The sequence below is a fragment of the Taudactylus pleione genome, unplaced genomic scaffold, assembly GCF_031769625.1.
Source record: "Taudactylus pleione unplaced genomic scaffold, aTauple2 ptg000703l, whole genome shotgun sequence".
NCBI lineage: Eukaryota > Metazoa > Chordata > Amphibia > Anura > Myobatrachidae > Taudactylus > Taudactylus pleione.
This window is the reverse complement of record NW_028285105.1, coordinates 109,224-128,325: the sequence shown is the minus strand read 5'-3', so window position 1 is coordinate 128,325 and position 19,102 is coordinate 109,224. Positions and strand designations below refer to the sequence as shown.

The window sequence follows — 19,102 nt, the reverse complement described above, 5'->3', positions numbered from 1 at the left end:
GTGCATAAATATTGGGACATTGACAGAATTTTCATATTTTGGCCTCTATTCACCACCACAATGGCTTTGAAATGAAACAAACAAGATGTGCTTCAACTGCAGACTTTCAGATTTAATTTGAGGGTGATTACATCCAAATCAGGTGAACGGTGTAGGAATTACAACGGTTTCTATATGTGCCTCCCACTTTTTAAGGGGCCAAAAGTAATGGGACAAACTAAACAATCCTAAATCTAACTTTCACTTTTTAATAATTTGTTGCAAATCCTTTGCAGGCAATTACAGCCTGAAGTCTGGAATGCATAGACATCACCAGACGCTCGGTTTCATCCCTGGTGATGCTCTGCCAGGCCTCTACTGCAAATGTCTTCAGTTCCTGCTTGTTCTTGGGGCATTTTCCCTTCAGTTTTGTCTTCATCAAGTGAAATGCATGCTCAATCGGATTCAGGTCAGGGGATTGACTTGGCCATTGCATAACATTCCACTTTTTAGCCTATAAAAACTCTTTCGTTGCTTTTGCAATATGCTTCGAGTCATTGTCCATCTGCACCTTGAAGCGCCGTCCAATGAGTTCTGAAGCATTTGACTGAATATGAGCATATATTGGCCGAAACACTTCAGAATTCATTCTGCTGCTTTTGTCAGCAGTCACATCAATAAATACAAGGGAACCAGTTCCATTGGCAGCCATACATTCCAATGCCATGACACTACCACCACCATGCTTCACTGATGAGGTGGTAGTTTTGGATCATGAGCAGTTCCTTTCCTTCTCTTCTCTTCCCATCACTCTGGTACAAGTTGATCTTTGTCTCATCTGTCCATAGGATGTTGTTCCAGAACTGTAATGGCTTTTTTAGATGTTGTTTGGCAAACTCTAATCTGGTCTTCCTATTTTTGAGGCTCACCAATGGTTTACATCTTGTGGTGAAGCCTCTATATTCACTCTTGTGAAGTCTTCTTTTGATTGTTGACTTTGACACATATACACCTACCTCCTGGAGAGTGTTCTTGATTTGGCCAACTGTTGTGAAGGGGTTTTTCTTCACCAGGGAAATAATTCTTCTGTCATCCACCAGTTGTTTTCCGTGGTCTTCCGGGTCTTTTGGTGTTGCTGAGCTCTCCGGTGCGTTCTTTTTTAAGAATGTTCCAAACAGTTGATTTGGCCACACCTAATGTTTTTGCTATCTCTCTGATGGGTTTGTTTTGATTTTTCAGCCTAATGATGGCTTGCTTCACTAATAGTGACAGCTCTTTGGATCTCATATTGAGAGTCGACAGCAACTGATTCCAAATGCAAATGTCACACCTAGAATCAACTCCAGACCTTTTACCTGCTTAATTAATAATGAAATAACGAGGGAATAGCCCACACCTGTCCATGAAATATTTTTTGAGTTGATAGTCCCATTACTTTTGGCCCCTTAAAAAGTGGGAGGCACATATAGAAACCGTTGTAATTCCTACACCGTTCACCTGATTTGGATGTAATTACCATCAAAGTAAATCTGAAAGTCTGCAGTTAAAGATCATCTTGTTTGTTTCATTTCAAAGCCATTGTGGTGGTGAATAGAGGCCAAAATATGAAAATTCTGTCAATGTCCCAATATTTATGCACCTGACTGTATAAATGCAATAAGATTTTGCAATCAATAGAGGTTTTTAGCATAATCATGGCCAAGGTTATGGGCCTACCCACCATATCCAGGTAACCTCTTTCGGGTAGGTACCTAACATACTAGGGTTCAAATCCAGAGCGCAGGACCCCCCAAAACTGGCCCAGCCAAGCTGCCCCAGGGCACCACCATAGTAAGAAAAGTGCAGTGTAAAGAGATAGTTAGGAGCAGCTGCATATAAAGAATGAAAATAAAAAAGTGAAGTACATATATATTAAACACACAGTGTGTTTAATATATATGTACTTCACTTTTTTATTTTCATTTTTATATGCAGCTGCTCCTAACTCTCTCTTTACACTGCACTTTTCTTACTATGGCGGTGCCCTGGGGCAGCTTGGCTGGGCCAGTTTTGGGGGGTCCTGCGCTCTGGATTTGAACCCTAGTATGTTAGGGACCTACCCGAAAGAGGTTACTAGGATATGGTGGGTAGGCCCATAACCTTGGCCATGATTATGCCGAAAACCTCTATTAATTGCAAAATTTTATTGCATTTATATATATTAATAATTTGGCGTTGTGCACCTGAGATTTGTCTGTTTCTGTGCAGTCCCTGTTGGTGTAATGTCAGGCGTGAAAATTCTTTTGTACATTTAGTGTACATTACACAGATCATACATTTTAAATAAGGAAGCAGTTTGCCATTAAATTGGAGGTACAAGTAGCAAACAAAAAGAAAATAAATGGAAACACAAATTTGGTGTCAACGAAAAGGGGATATTACAAGTAAAGACTACATGTGACACTGAATTTGAGCAGACGGGATGCGACATCACGTTAGCATAAGAAATGCACCCCACAGCAGTAACGAAACACTAGAATGCATTGCTGTTTGTAAGAAGAACTCAGAGCTGTATAGTTCTTTAGGATTGGTACCATACATGCACTCACCCATTTGTTGAGAACATGATAAAGCAGATTGATCTGACCATATAACATTCCTCCACTGCTTAGTAGTCCATTGTAGGCACTCTCTGAACTAGCTGATGTGCAATGCCAGATGTGGGAAGTGTGTTGTGTACTACAACCTAACTATGATATTCCTCTCTGGAAAGTTCTCATCAGTTTGAAGGGTGAAATTAGCAGTTTCTCACCGTGTTCTATATCACTATACATCACTATACTAGACCATTCTCCTCTGTCCACTACTGTCCTATGCTGATGATTTATCCCCTCACATTTCTATGCAGAGATCACTGCTCATGAAATAATATACAGCTATCTTATTGGATAAGCAACTTTCAAAACGTGCCCTAACAATCGAATCTTTTTTACAAGTCACGGATGTCTCCTATTGGCAGCAAAGATAAAAATAACTAGCAGTCAGGACACCATTATTATTATGTTTTTACATGAGCCTGACTAGATGTTATTTACACGTGAGACACTCCTTTGTGGAAGCCTTTGCTTTCAATATGTGATAAAGAAAATAAAGAGAGCCCATGATCTTGTGCTCATAAGTTTGAGACATGAAATTACATAACACCGAACATCTTACAAATCGGAATGCGGTCAATATCCCGGCATGTGGGATGCCGGCACTTAGGACACTGGCGCCGGAATTCTGACACCGGCAACCCGAAGGTAAGTAGTGAGGTTAGGCACTAAGAGGAGGGTTAGGAGTTAGGGATAGGCATTAGGTTCAGGGTTAGGCACTGGGAAGAAGGGTTAGGAACTAGGAGAGGGGGGGGGGTTAGGATCAGGATGCGGGGAGGGAGGGTTAGGAGAAGGGTTAGGATACCTACCGACAGGTGTCGGTATCCTAACCCTGTGGGGATGCCAGCGTCAGGATTTGGACCACTGGGATCCCGAGCGCCGGCATCCAATATATCACCAAACTACCTTACAAGGTGACAAAAACGGAGAGGAAAAGCTGCACAGTAAAACAATTTGTTTAAAATCATAACTTACCCATGTTTGCCAAAAGGCAAGTGACAGCCTGTACATCTGCTCCTGCAAACACATCAGGCAGTGAATTTACCACAGGCAAGCATAATGTATGCACTCGGATCCTCCGCTGACCTGTGTAAAAAGAACAAATTCAGTTTGTACTAGTTTTATAATCGTTCTAGTAAATAAATGGCCTTTGCATTTGCTGGGTCACCTCAGTCAATCTGCCCCCTCCTGTCCCTCTATACTTACCTCGCCCGTTCCTTGTCCTCGTCTGTCCCATCGCAGCTGAGTGTACGTCACACCTAATGTGCACACGCAGTGGGAGCTGGGGCAGGCACGATTAGGTCATCATGCAAACTTGACTTGACTTTATCACCTGATTTTGATCAGGCTCCAATTTTATAATAAATATTTTTTTCAGTAAGACGTTCCGATTACTTACATACACAGACATACAACCAGTCACAAAGCAGAGCATAATACAAATACATATACAGTATAATTTCCTATTTGGAAACATGTCAGACAGATTATACTGAAAATTAGAAAGGAAAGCAAAATTTTACATTTTAAAAACTGGTGCTATTCTGTATATACACACAGACAGCATTTATTCCTGCTGGTACTACGAGGAGATCTTCTAAACAATTTCAGCAGAAATCGCAAGGGATAAACAGTTCCAAGTTACACAAATCTGTGTAGCCTAACATTTGCAATCATTTCTATTGACATCAATGGATGCACATTTTCCGTTACCTTAGGAGATCCCCATGGCTATATAGATCAGACTGATTTTACACAGAATTACTAGAAAGATACTAAAAAAGTGAAGCTAGAAATATACACTTTTAAAGTAAATAAAAGTAACTTGTGAAATACCATGCAACAATGAATCACATGCTTATAGATAATGGTGCAATACTGTTTTTAGAAATGATTAACCTAAATGGCAGCATTAAAGTATGATTACAAGCTAGGTGTTCACTTCTACACCCACAAGGCTGTGATCTTTACAAATGAACGAAAATAATTACCTTTGCTAGATGTATAAAGGAGAGCAACCTGAAAGCATGCCAAGGATGTATCTGTCAGACTTTCTTCAATAGACATTTGCACTGCAAACCCAGCATCTTCATTAATGTTAGCAAGAGATAACAGGTCCGTAGAACGCACAAAAAAATTCCCATGAAAAGTATGTATTGCGAGGCCTAAACATGAATATATATGAAAACAGTTTAATGCACAGACAATTTAATTTCTAAACCAGAAAAATTAGACTAGCCTTCACACACTGTAAAAGACTATTACAAATAAAAATAGGTCCACTCCCACCTGGTGAGTATCTTCAGCTGGAACTCACTAGCCAAATTGCTAGAGCTTATAAAGGCAATAATATAAAAATACATGACACACCTGGTTTAGCAGTTAAGATTATTACACCATTAAATCTAGCATCTGAAACCACTGATGGTGGTTTACAGATTGCTGCTTAATAAATTTAACACTTAGGGCCTGATTTCATTTAATATCAACCGTTACTAATTTTAAATGGTGCTCCAACCAACCAGCTCCTGTTAATTTTTAAACACAGCCTGTAAAGTGACAGTTAAGGCCGGGACACATTAGCGACGGGACCTGGCAGGGTGCCGGCATTGGCAAGTGTGTACACACTTGCCAATGCCGGGAGCGACGGTGCAACAGCGGGGGCCATGCTGCATTCGGCAGAATAGCCCACGCTGACGGGCGATGTCGCAGGCAATATGTGGGAGTGCGCATATTCAGTGACAAAGCCGGTACACACTGGCCGATGTGGACGGTATGTCTAGTGTGTACCTGGCATTAAGAGCTTATTGGTTGGAGCACCATTTAAGATTAGTAACGAGAGATAACAAGTATACCACTCGTTATTAAATTGGGCCCTCCTATATTATACACGTAACGGAAAATACTTACACTCCTTGTCTGGCAAACCACATCAGATATTCATGAGAATGACTATTAAACTAGCAGAACAAACATAGTCTAATGTATCATCTATGAGGTCAGCTACAGATGCGTGCATATACATCTAGCTTCCTAGCACATTAATAACAGCCTCTTCTAGAGGCGCCATGCCGTGACGTTACACGGTAGCGCCGAGCATCTTTACGTGCAACTTTTTCCCTTAAAATTAGAAATTCAACACAACATAGCGCACAGAGGATAGATGTATGTGGACACATCTGTAGATTTCTATTTATAGCAGGCATAATGCTGTAATCACTATTAGCCAATTACGAACACTGCAGTTCAAAACTTAAGAACAATCCCATGTTTCTAGTTTTTAGATTTAAAAAAATAAATAAAAATGTTTAGGTTACCAAAAGCTGCACAAAAATTTAATTTCTTCAGCGTTATAAAGAAAGGATTTTTTCAGGAAACAAGCAAATGGGCACCAGATTACCAATGAAGACTGGCAGTTGGTCTTCTGGACCAATGAATCACAATATTAAATCTTTGGCTCATCATGCAGGTTTTTTTATACACTGTTGAGTAGGCAAGATTGTGACAGAATTAACTCCTGACACCAATTGTCAAACATGGAGGAAGAGAGGTGGTCTGGGGCTCTTTTGCAAGATCCCAAGTCGTCGACGTGCAATGAGTGACTGGCACTCAAACTAAAAGTGTTATTATAGTGTTTTGCAGAACCATCCATGTAATACCTTTAGGCCATGGGTTCAACCTACAGCAAGATAATGACCCAAAACATAACTATAGGCTATGGCCCGTATTCAATTAGAGGCGAAAAGCCGCGATCGACTAAAAAGTCTTGCCAATGCGATGTTTTCGCCACATTCCCACTTATCGCCCTATTCAATTCTGGAACGTTTTCGCATGTGCAGAAAAGTCCATAGGTTAAAATAGGGAAAAAGTTTCACAACTCAAAGGCAGGAGAAAAGATGTGCAAAATCCCTATTTTTGCCTGCAAATGTGGGGACTTGGTTCAGAACCCTTTGGACACTCCCCCCTAATGATTAATTAGGCAAAAAAAAATATAAAATTATTTCAACACACCCTAAAAAACACGAGTCAATTTTGGGGTGAAAATGTAAAAATGTTGGAAAATGGGCATAAAATATTGGTTCGGGTATTTTCTATTTTGTGGTGCTGTATGGATGGGACAGGTGTTTCTAGAATTTTTTTTATAATGCACTTTATAGACACAAAAATATACTAGTACAATATTTTTCCCAAAATAAATTGCTTTTAATAATTTTTCCACACTTATGCAAGTAACAGCCCTATGACTCAATTTAAGAAGCTAAAATACATTTGTTAGGTCTATGAATACACTTCTATATTGATTCCCTGGGTCAGTTAGGCTTTTTAGGGGGTACAGACTAATTTCCGCCCAAAAAACCTGTCCTTTTCGCTATTCACTGCATTCACTCATATGTGTTTTTGCCTGTTTTGCAATTGAACAGGGCGAAAAGCTGGAGCGCGCATTGTGTAAGTAGGCGAATTATATCCAAATTAGGTGAACGGTGTAAGTATTACAACGGTTTCTATATGTGCCTCCCACTTTTTAAGGGGCCAAAAGTAATGGGACAAACTAAACAATCCTAAATCTAACTTTCACTTTTTAATACTTTGTTGCAAATCCTTTGCAGACAATTACAGCCTGAAGTCTGGAACGCATAGACATCACCAGACTATGGGTTTCATCCCTGGTGATGATATGCCAGGCCTCTACTGCAAATGTCTTCAGTTCCTGCTTGTTCTTGGGGCATTTTCCCTTCAGTTTTGTCTTCATCAAGTGAAATGCATGCTCAATCGGATTCAGGTCAGGGGATTGACTTGGCCATTGCATAACATTCCACTTTTTAGCCTATAAAAACTCTTTGGTTGCTTTTGTCAGCAGTCACATCATCAATAAATACAAGGGAACCAGTTCCATTGGCAGCCATACATGCCCACGCCATGACACTACCACCACCATGCTTCACTGATGAGGTGGTATGTTTTGGATCAAGAGCAGTTCCTTTCCTTCTCCATACTCTTCTCTTCCCATCACTCCGGTACAAGTTGAACTTTGTCTCATCTGTCCATAGGATGTTGTTCCAGAACAGGCTTTTTTAAATGTTGTTTGGCAAACTCTAATCTGGTCTTCCTGTTTTTGTGGCTCACCAATGGTTTACATCTTGTGGTGAACCCTCTATATTCACTCTTGTGAAGTCTTCTCTTGATTGTTGACTTTGACACATATACACCTACCTCCTGGAGAGTGTTCTTGATTTGGCCAACTGTTGTGAAGGGGTTTTTCTTCACCAGGGAAATAATTCTTCTGTCATCCACCACAGTTGTTTTCCGTGGTCTTCCGGGTCTTTTGGTGTTGCTGAGCTCTCCGATGCGTTCTTTCTTTTTAAGAATGTTCCAAACAGTTGATTTGGCCACACCTAATGTTTTTGCTATCTCTCTGATGGGTTTGATTTGATTTTTCAGCCTAATGATGGCTTGCTTCACTGATAGTGACAGCTCTTTGGAACTCATATTGAGAGTCGACAGCAACTGATTCCAAATGCAAATGTCACACCTAGAATCAACTCCAGACCTTTTACCTGCTTAATTGATAATGAAATAATGAGGGAATAGCCCACACCTGTCCATGAAATAGATTTTGAGTTGATAGTCCCATTACTTTTGGCCCCTTAAAATGTGGGAGGCACATATACAGTAGAAACCGTTGTAATTCCTACACTGTTCACCTGATTTGGATGTAATTACCCTCAAATTAAATCTGAAAGTCTGCAGTTAAAGCACATCTTGTTTGTTTCATTTCAAAGCCATTGTGGTGGTGAAGAGAGGCCAAAATATGAAAATTCTGTCAATGTCCCAATATTTATGCACCTGACTGTATATATACCAACCAGTGATGATCTGGCACTCAGAGTTAAAAGAAAAAGTAATGCTCCGGTACCCTCCTGATTAAGGGGAACGTGTCCCCACAATACAGATGGCACAACAGGCGGCACTCAGAGACTTAGTATAAAGATGCAGAATATTTATTCAATCATTCATCGATGTTTCGGGGGTAACCCACCCCTTCCTCAATATTGCATCTTGAGGAAGGAGGCCAAAATATGAATGTCAATGTCCCAATATTTATGCACCTGACTATCTATCTATCTATATATTCACACTGTAAATAGATATAGAGAGTGTGTGTGTATATATATATATATATATATATATATATATATATATATATATACACACATATATATATATATATATATATATACACACACACTCTCTATATCTATTTACAGTGTGAATATAAACAGAGAAAATATATATATATATTTATTATACAATGGGGCATGACTTGTTTTTTCAGCATCTCTCACAGAGGCTCAATCAGATTGAGATCTGGGGAATTTGGAGGCCAAATCAACACCTTTAACTCTGTCATGTTCATCAAGCCCTTCCTGAACAATGTCTGCAGTGTGGCAGGGAACATTATCCTGCTGATAGAGGCCACTGCCATAAGAGAATACTGTTGCCATGAAGGGGTGTAGTTGGTCAACAAAGTTTAGGTAGTTGGTACATGTTGTTAAGTAACATCCACATGGATACCAGGACCCATCGTTTCCCAGCAGAACATTGTCCAGAGCATCAAACTGCCTACCCCTGCTTGCCTTCTTCCCATAGTGAATCCTTGTGTCATGTCTTCCCCAGGTAAATGACGCACGCGCTCCCGGTATCCACATGATGCAAAAGAAAACGTGATTCATCAGACCAGGCCACCTTTCTATCACAGTCAGCATTAACTTTTTTAGCAATCGTGCTACAGTAGGTCTTCTGTGGGATCGGGCCAGATTGGCTAGCCTTCGCTCTCCATGCACGTCAATGATCCTTGGGCACCCATGACCCTGTTGCTGGTTCAACTGTTGTCCTTCTTTGGACCACTTTGGGAGGTACTAACCTAACCACTGCATACCGGGAACACCCTACAAGACCTGAGGTTTGGAAATGCTCTAACCCAGTTGTCTAGCCATCACAATTTGGCTCTTGTCAAAATCACTCAAATCCTTACACTGGCCCATTTTTCCTGCTTCCAGCACATCAACTTCAAGAACTAAATTACTTTATGCCTTAATATATCCCCACCCCTTGACATGTGCCATTGAAATGAGATAATCAATGTTATTCACTTCACCTGCCAGTTAAGTGTACACATACGCAGATGGTCTGTAAACAGTATTTTTAGTAAAGACCTTATTCTTAGACATGGGTCACCATTAATTCAGCTAGTTTTATTAACAAAAATGCAGAACAGGAATGATTTGGATACAATAGCACCAAAATCCATATTTAACAAAAAAAGTACATACCTTTTGTACAACGTATTCTCATTACTGCTTCAAATCCAATCTTTCTAGTTAGATAATGATCAAGATCTTGTTTTAATTTGTCAGCTTGAGCTGGATTGTGCTTAGAATGGAATGATGGATAGTAATATATGCAACCAGCAGAGTATTTTGAGACACATGCTAAAAAAAAAAACAAAGAAAAATGCTAAAGACAAACGCTCATTTTAGTCAGAACAAGTTATATTCAATAGTAGGATAGACGATAATGCATAAAATCTATTTTCAATGCAACAATGGGATATTTTGGTAGGCATTGTGATTTTGTAATTTCACCGGTACAGTAGTACATTGAAGGAGTCCCACAATCTCATGTAACACCATGAAGTGATGCTATTGTCAACTATTTAAATTCTCTCACAAAGTATGCTGTCTTTAGAGTTTTGCTTTCTGTCCCACTAATTTGGGGGAAGAAAAAAAAATCATACACAACTGAAGCCTACACTTACGGGAAAAAAATAAACCCATAACAGACCGGATGACAGATAAATCTGGAAAACTGACACAAAGGGGTCAATCCAATTAGCTGCGATGAATTCGCGGGTGCAAGTCATCGTGGCAACAGCTGCACTTTATGGCAGCCCAAACTCGCACAAAAGTGCTCGCAGACCCATAGGGGCATTGTGCGAATCTGGGCTCAGAGCATGCTACGAGGGGTGAAAGATGAGGTCTCGTTGCAACTCGAACGCTTTGCGGCTAATTGGATTTACCCCTATGTCTTTGTGCAGTCAAAGGAGTACAGCACCACCATAGCCTTGCAACTTGGAAAACAAACATAGGAGCAAAGACCCAGAGTGCTAGCTCACAACTAATACAGTAAAGAAAAGTCCATGGTACTCTAATAAGTATATTGACTGGTACAGAAAGAGTAATAGAAACTAACCCAGCATACTTTAGATGATTGGAAGTCCCTGCTCACATCATTGATAATTATCCAAATATCTAGGTGGATTATTGTCAAAATTAAATACCATAACAGGTAAGCTCAGCCTAGGTCTATGCAGAGAAAAAAAACTAATCTATAAGGGAGATTTATGACCATGTACATTGCTATTTTGATAGATAATTACAAAACATTGTTTTAGACCTAACTGGACAAAATGTACAGCATTAAGATGTTAAACATATAGGGGGCCATTTATCAACGAGTTTTAAAACTTGTTGCGTATGATAACGGTGCTCCAGCCAATCAGCTCTTAACTGTCATCTGTTTGAAAAATGACAGTTGGGAGATGATTGGCTTGGGCACCATTTATCATATGCAACAAGTTTTAAAACTCGTTGCGTATGATAAAACTTGTTGACAAGTGGGCCTCATAGTATATTATAATGAACACCTGAAAGGGTTAATTCATATACAAACAGGACGGCTGGTAACATCTGGTTGCTGTAGCACTATTTGACTGTGCTTCTATGATGCAGCCTTTAAATTTTAAACTTGTATATGTATTCTACGTCTGGGTATTTGAGACGAGCGGCTAGATGATCTCCCTGTATATGGGTACCTTAAGGGTAACAAAAATATACAAATCTATCTTCATAATATAATTCTGAAAAAGGCAGACTTTTCTTACACTTAGGAACAATTGTTGTTATAGCACTCACTGGCTGATTATTTTAGGGTCAAAGGCTCACTATAAAAAGGGCTGAGCAATAGCATTACTGAATCAGCTTCAACAAATAAATGTTTCCAATTATATTATTTTAGACAAAAGGTATCTCCTTCAGTTTTGAAGGTTTAAAACAAGTTGACTTCAAACCATAACTTGCACCTCTCAATACTTACACAATGAGGCAGATTCAGTTACCCACGAGTAGTGTGTTTACCCATAGATTCATTGAATGCTGGAATCTATGGGTTTCCCTGTGCAATAAGCCCCAGAGGATGCATTTAAAGCAATTTTTTTCCTCGCAGCTTCTAGGATAAATTTGTATTAAGTGCACCTTCTGGTGCTTAACACACAGGGATGAAGCACTTGACTAAATAGCCAGGGCTTACAGTTAGCTGCGGAGTGAACCTGCCACAATTATTGTTCTATCCTAGTTATCCACTGTCTTTCTGCCACAATAACTTCTCTATCTGATCAACGATTTAAGGTGGTAAAGTCAAGTATATACATGTAAACCTGGAGTACATATTTGTTGCTTGTTGAGTAGACAGCTATCACAGCATTCTGAGCCAGGCAGGGCACATTTGGCTTTGAGACCGAAGAGTCTCTCTATGTAAACCTGAGATGTACCTTGCAGGGTACCATGCATGGTCAAAGAGTAAATAATGGAAAAAAAACATCATTCAAATCAACTGGCGTTTAATGGTGCAATTCGTCAACAGTTTTCTAACTGGTGGTCTGAGAGGCTGAAAAGTGTATTACAAGAGGTACCTTAATCTCACATGGGTCCGGAGAACTAGATTACAAAGCCTGCTCCCTTTTTAATCTTCTCCAAGATATAGCCAAGCTTGAGAGGTCTCAATTGCTCCAAAGCAATTTCTACTACTAGAGATATGAATGCCTTTAGGCAGAAGTTGCAGGAGCCATTCAGCAGCCCAGATAAACTCTTATTTGCATGAATGATTTCAGTAATAAAAGCAGTACGCTTCTGTTCAGGGCTCTACATAAAAAGAGGGCAACTACATTTATTGGTAATCTAAAAAATAAGGCACATCTAAGTGTTTCCATGTGTATTATCCATGTCCCTATAACATGAGTCCTTATAAGAGTGAATTGGACATCAAGGATACAGAACTAAAGGATAACAACTTCATGCACTCAGACTTCAACAGGCTATAGGACAAAACAAAGTATGAGATAAACAAAATATATCAAATACCTAATATATGCTCTTGCTATATAATCAATAGCAGTGATTCAATATTGACTTTGAACTGTGGGCTACAGACTTAACACATTTATAGAGACCAATGGGGCCTTGCAGTACAGAAAGAGGCAAGGGACAAGACTAGGAAAGTTCTTCACATGCAGATTGAGCACCCTAAGTTAAGCTTCCTTGTTGCTGATGTCCAAAGATGCCGAAACAGTGTTTAACAGAATTAACCAGGCTTTTGTATTATCTTAGTTTCATCATCAAGGCTCTTATCTTAAAGCCACACAAGCAAAACTAGACTGGGAAAAAGAGCTCTGGGGGACAGTTATTGAGAAGAACAGTGACTATGCATTTTGAAAATTAACACAGAGCTTGACTAGGGGAAAAAACGACAAAGTAATCGTGTACAACTCACATTTAAGGAATAAAACACCCGTCATATTCAGTAAAAGACATCAAACATAAATAAATGTGTGAGCCTCCAAATGCCCCTATCCATTCTTCAACAGCTTTGGCTAACCAGGCTCCAGCCATAGCTGGATGAGTAACCACTACAAATAACAAAAATATATTTTTAAGACAGGCTGCAATCTATTTATCTGTGGATTTCCTTCAGCGAAGACACTGATGGAATAAACAATGTAGCATTTCTGATTAAATGTGTTACATGAGCATCCACAGTAAGAGGTACCTCCCACTTAGCACATACAAAAGATGGGAACGGGTACAATGATGTATTCTTTTATTCACATAAAATAATGGGGTTACCCCATGCGTCCTCGATAAGCTCAGTAAGCTGTTCAGATACAGGGAACTTTGTTGTTACTACCTTCCCGTGGTGATTAAACATTGGAGCCTTCTTACTATGAGCCGGTTCATCATCCTGAATATCTAGGACTGTTTTAACCGCCCTCACCAAAGAAGGAACTTCCACCGAGGACGGATGATCCTCCTCCCGAGAGCTAGATCCTGGAGAGAAACCCTGTGCTTCATCTGATTCCCCTGATGATGCGTCTGGTCTGGATCCATATGTTGGGCAGATTGATAAAAAGATAACTTGCGCTTAGGTTACTACCAGTCTGTTATCAACATTAGATGGTGCAATACTCGGACTAGAATAGCCATAAACATCCTTCCATGAAGGATGAATAGGAGGTGCAAACATAGTATACTGTGGACACCCCATCCAAGGAGGCATCGTAGGATCGGCTATATGATCCACAACCTTCATCGTAACCTGGGACAAAGTTGAAACCTAAGATGGCTCCTGTCCAGGGAGAGGTAAACTGGATTGGTGAAGTGACTCTTTATAACAGAAAACACACAAACCATCCTTTGCGTCCTGAAAGGACACATAAGCCGTACATGACTTACATGGAACCAGCACGGGCTGCTCCCCCTCCTGTTTCCCTTTATCTTTTCACACGGTCAATAAAGGCAATAATTGCAATGTTATGTGACAGCCTTCACAAAATCTCAATTGAATGTGAAGTACTCAGAAAGAAATCTCCACCCCAAGAAGATGGAGAGAAAACAGTGATAGTTATAATTGACAGATTTAGAAATAAGAGACAGCGTCAATCAGTAGCTAGCAAACAGTCAAACAATGCAAATGTAATATAATTACTTTCGGCTCTAAATCAACTACAGCATCGCAAAGGAATGGTAGGACATAGAGAACCATATACCTTAACCAAGGGAGAGGTATACAGGGAGACTTACCCAGACCCTTAGAGAGACCACAGCTACAGGGCGCACTGAGCGTGGACCATGAGCGTCTCATATACACGTGGAGGGTAGGTGGAGCAACCTAGACGCGCGAAACCCTTTGTAGGGACTGCGCCTGGGTCGGGAGAGGAGCTGCCAGGGGAGCGCCTACCTCCCCTAAGCTAATTTAACCAGCCAGGTATGCTGGCATCATAGCAGCAGATAGCGTCTGCTAAAGGTCCCCGGCATCAGACGATAAGGCCCCGGCTGGTGTAGCGGGGACGCGGACAATCCTGGGACCTGACAGCAGTGGCTTCTGGTGTGTCTGACACCAGAAGCAAGGACAGTCGCACGCGATTCCTCTTAAGCGAGGAATCGCCTTACCTGACATCTCAAGAGTATCCGATGCGGTCCAGGTCGCAGCATTGCTGCTAGCTAAGCTCAGCCGCGACCCGCTGAAATCATCAGCACAATTACTGATGTTGCAGCCCCGCAGAGGTAGATGGAGTCGCGTTATCTGTGTATTAATACAGACGCTGAGTACTGCTGACTCAAACATAAGAAAATAAAACTTAGGACTGCCAGAGCAGTCCCGTTACAAAGGCGCGTCTTGATCCTGCCGCACCAAATGAACAACCGACGTCCTATGGCTAGGGGAGGAGTATATATGGAGGAGGACCCGGGGCATTTTGGGAGCAGAAGCTTTAACTGTTTGGTGCCTGGTCTTCCAACCATAATATCCCCATGGTATCCCTGTGGATTCCTATGGACCCCGAAGAAGAAAAAGTTAAGTAAGGTAAGCCCTACCATAACTCTTATTTTCTTCTTCAGGTTCCATAGGGTCCACAGGAACTACCTTGGGGGATGTCCTAAAGCAGTTCCCTTAAGGGTGGGGATGCTCCAGAGCAGAGAGGAGAATCCACCGCCCAAAGGAATCATCATAAGAGGCAAAAGTATCAAATGCATAAAATTTGATGAAAGTGTGGACAGAAGACCAAGTGGCTGTCTTACACAATTGTTCAGTAGAGACGCCATGTCTAAACGCCCACGATGGTCCCACAGACGAATGTGCTGTCACAGCGTTTGGAACAGGGAGATCAGCCTGCGAATAAACCTGAGATATAGTCATACGCAGCCACCAAGCCAGAGTCTGCTTGTTAGCTGGCCAGCCTCGCTTGTGAAAACCATAAGGCACAAACAGCGCATCTGATTTCCTGATGGAGTTGGTACAGTCCACGTATATACGGAAGGCTTGAACCACATCCAGGAAAGTTTACTCTACGGAAAGGTCTGAATACTGGAAGGCTGGAACTACAATTTCTTCATGCAAATGAAAACGGGATACTACTTTTGGAAGGTAACCCACCAGTGTACGAAGGACAGCTCTATCTTGGTGAAAAATCAAAAATAGGGAGCGACAAGAAAGCGCTGCCAAATCAGAGACTCAGCGAGCTGGGAGATAGCGATAAGAAAAAGTGTCTTCGCTGTCAACTACTTGAGGTCCACTGTGTCCAAGGGTTCAAAGGGAGGAGCCTGTAGAGCCCTGAGAACAAAGGATAAATCCCACGTTGCCACCGGAGGAACAAAAGCTGGTTGAAGGTGGAGAACACCCTGAAAAATTTTCTAATATCTGGCAGGGGAGCGATTCTACAATTAAAACAAACTGACAGCGCAGAAATCTGAAATCTCAAGGTGGACATCTAATCTAGCCTGAAGAAAAGCAAGAACTCGGGAGACCCTAAAAACTTTAGGATCATACTCTGTGGGAACACCATTGAAAAAAGGAATGCCAAATCATGTAATAAATGCGGGCAGAGGAAGAATTTCTTGCCCTAAGCATCGTCTGAATCAGAGAACTAGTGAAACCTTTGACTCTTGAACCTTGCCGTCAAAGACAGACAATGTAGGTCCAAATGTAGGCAGGGACCCTGCGCTAACAGATCCGGCCATAGAGGAAGTGGAGTGTCTATGGAGAGACACGTTAGATCGGTACCAATGGCGCCTGGGCGAAGCAGGAACTATTAGTATCACCCTACCGCCTTCTTGCTTGAATTTTCTGAACGATCCTTGGAACGAGGGAGATTGGAGGAAATAGGTATGCAAGCCTGAAGTCCCACCTTACTGCCAGAACATCCACGAAGGCGCCTGAGCAGTCTCTGGTCCTTGACCCATATTGGGGGACCTTGTGGTTGTGACGTGAGGCCATGAGGTCTATGTCTGGCAATCCCCATTTGTCCACCAGGAGTTGGCATCCGGATGGAGAGCCCATTCCCCGGCGTGTATGTCCTGACGACTTAGGAAGTCCACTTCCCAGTTGAGGACTCCGGGGATGAATACTGCCGAGATTGCTGGAAGATGACGTTCTGGCCAAACCAGAATGTTCACCACTTCCTTCATGGCTGCCAGACTTCATGTGCCTTCCTGAAGTTTGATATAGGCCACTGTGGTCACATTGTCGGACTGAATCTGGAACGGCCTGCCCTGAAGGAGGTCCTCCAGAAGAGCCGTCTGTAGCCACCATGAAAGGGAGAACCAAACCTCTAGCGAGATGAGGATCCTTTGAGATGATACGACCCTTCCCAATGAGGCAGAATCCAACGTTGCAGGGACCTGGAATGGAACTGGGCATATTCCACTATGTCGAAGGTGGATACCATGGACTCCAGGACCTGCATTGCTGAGTGAACTGATACTCTGATTGTGGAGCAATTTGCACAACCACAATTGTAGAGCCGAAATCTTGTCTCCTGGCAGAAAGATCCTTTGTGCCAGGGAATCCAGTAGTGCTCCCAATGTACCATCTGCTGTGTTGGAGAAAGGGAAAACGCTTTCCAATTGATTATCCAGCCGTACTCCTGTAGACAGGCAATGGTCAGCTGGAGATGATGCTGTAAAACCTCTGTGCCAATATCAGGAGGTCTTCCAAGTACGGCAGTAATCAGAGTCCATGACGTCAGAGATGAGCTGCCATTATCTTGGTAAAACCCAGAGGGTCTGTGGACAGACTAAAGGGTAGAGCCTAAAACTGGTAATTTTGCTGAAGAACAGCAAATCTTAGAAACCTTTGGTGGTATAGTGCAATAAGTATGTGCAGATACGCATGCTGTATGTCAAGGGGAAGCCATGAAATCCCTAGGCTCTATTTGCCAGCATAATTGACCGTAGTGTCTCCATACAGAGCTTGGGCACATGGATTAACCTGTTGTGAGATCTCAGATTCAGAATAGGGCGATGAGACGCATTTGGTTTCTGAATCAAAAATAAATTTGAATAATATGTACTTCCTTTTAGGGCCAAAGGAACTGGGATTATCACCCTTGAACTCAGCAGGGCATGAATGGCCTCTTGGAGGGCCAGGGCCTTAATAGGGTCTGTTGGAGGAGTTGTACAAAATAACTTCTGAGGAGGACGCCTGAGGAAGGTGAGGGCGTAACATTGAGAGTGCACTTCTCGAACCCAGGCATCCGTTGTTTGATGCCAGGCGTAAGAAAACTGAAGAAATCGGCCTCCCACCACGAGATCCCCATCAGGCAGAGGGTTTGTCGTCCGGCGTCTGACCGGCCATGATTTCTTGGTTTGCGGCTTGGTATTACTGCAGGAACTAGCATGTCTGGAGAAAGACTGGCCCTTTGCTTTTCCTTGAGGGTTAAAGGACTGAAACAGAGGCTGCCCATACTTTGAGGTAGCTGTTGATGGCAAACTGGCAGATTTTGAGGCTGCCACTGTAGCCACTATCTTATCCAATTCTGGTCCAAACAGTAAATTGCCAGCAAAAGGCAGGGATTTGAGAGCTTTCTTGGATCCCGCATCTGCCTTTCAGGATCTTAACCAAAGGGCTCTACGAGCCACAACCAAAGTTGCTGATGCCCTAGAAGCCAGAAGTCCTGTATCTATAGCCGCTTCTCCCACATAAGATGCCGATTATCATATATGTGAGAGATAAGTCAGTTGCTCTCTGGTAGCATCTGGTATAATGTCTTCCAGCGCCGCCGTCCAATCTTCTATGGCCTTGGATACCCAAGGCTGCGGCCATAGCCGCCGGGGTAACCGCCAGATAATGAAAAAACACGATTTAAGACATGTTTCAAGTTTTCTATCTGTGGCATCCTTAAGGAAGGATGTGGACGGTATAGGGAAGGTAGAGCTCTTTACTAACCTTGCAACATGAGCATCCCCAGTAGGAGGGTCTTCCCACTTAGCACATTCGCCAGAATAGAATGGGTATGCTAATCTCTTTGTAGCATGAAAGCGTGTTTCCGGAGTACTCCAAGCTTCGGACATGAGATCAGTAAGCCGCTCAGACTGAGGAAAGTAATCCTTTACCACATTCTGATGTCTAAACAGCAGAGCTTTAGATTTAGGCGGAACCTCCTCATCCTCTATATTAAGGACGGATCTAATCACTCTCACTATAGAGGGGACATCCACAGAGGAATGCTGGTCTTCCTCACCCAAGAAAGACTTAGAAGAGGAACCATGTGCATCATCAAAATCATCGGATGATGCGTCAGAATCCTATGGCTGAGCAGACTGATCGGATTACTTCATTCGCCTATGAACTTTAGCAGTAACCGCTCTATTCGCTTGTACAAT

At 41.9% G+C, this 19,102-nt stretch overlaps 1 protein-coding gene across 2 annotated transcripts in view; it reads right to left on the bottom strand.

Annotated features, from left to right (window-relative positions):
• SEC24B (SEC24 homolog B, COPII component) overlaps nt 1-19,102 on the bottom strand; it is an 81,829-nt gene that overhangs the window by 17,882 nt on the left and 44,845 nt on the right. For both annotated transcript variants that reach the window (XM_088456433.1, XM_088456434.1), the window contains 3 exons: nt 9,944-10,102; nt 4,604-4,777; nt 3,588-3,698 (listed from right to left, as the gene is read on the bottom strand). In XM_088456433.1, the coding sequence (XP_088312559.1) occupies nt 3,588-3,698; nt 4,604-4,777; nt 9,944-10,102 (444 nt within the window). The remainder of the gene's footprint in view (nt 1-3,587; nt 3,699-4,603; nt 4,778-9,943; nt 10,103-19,102) is intronic.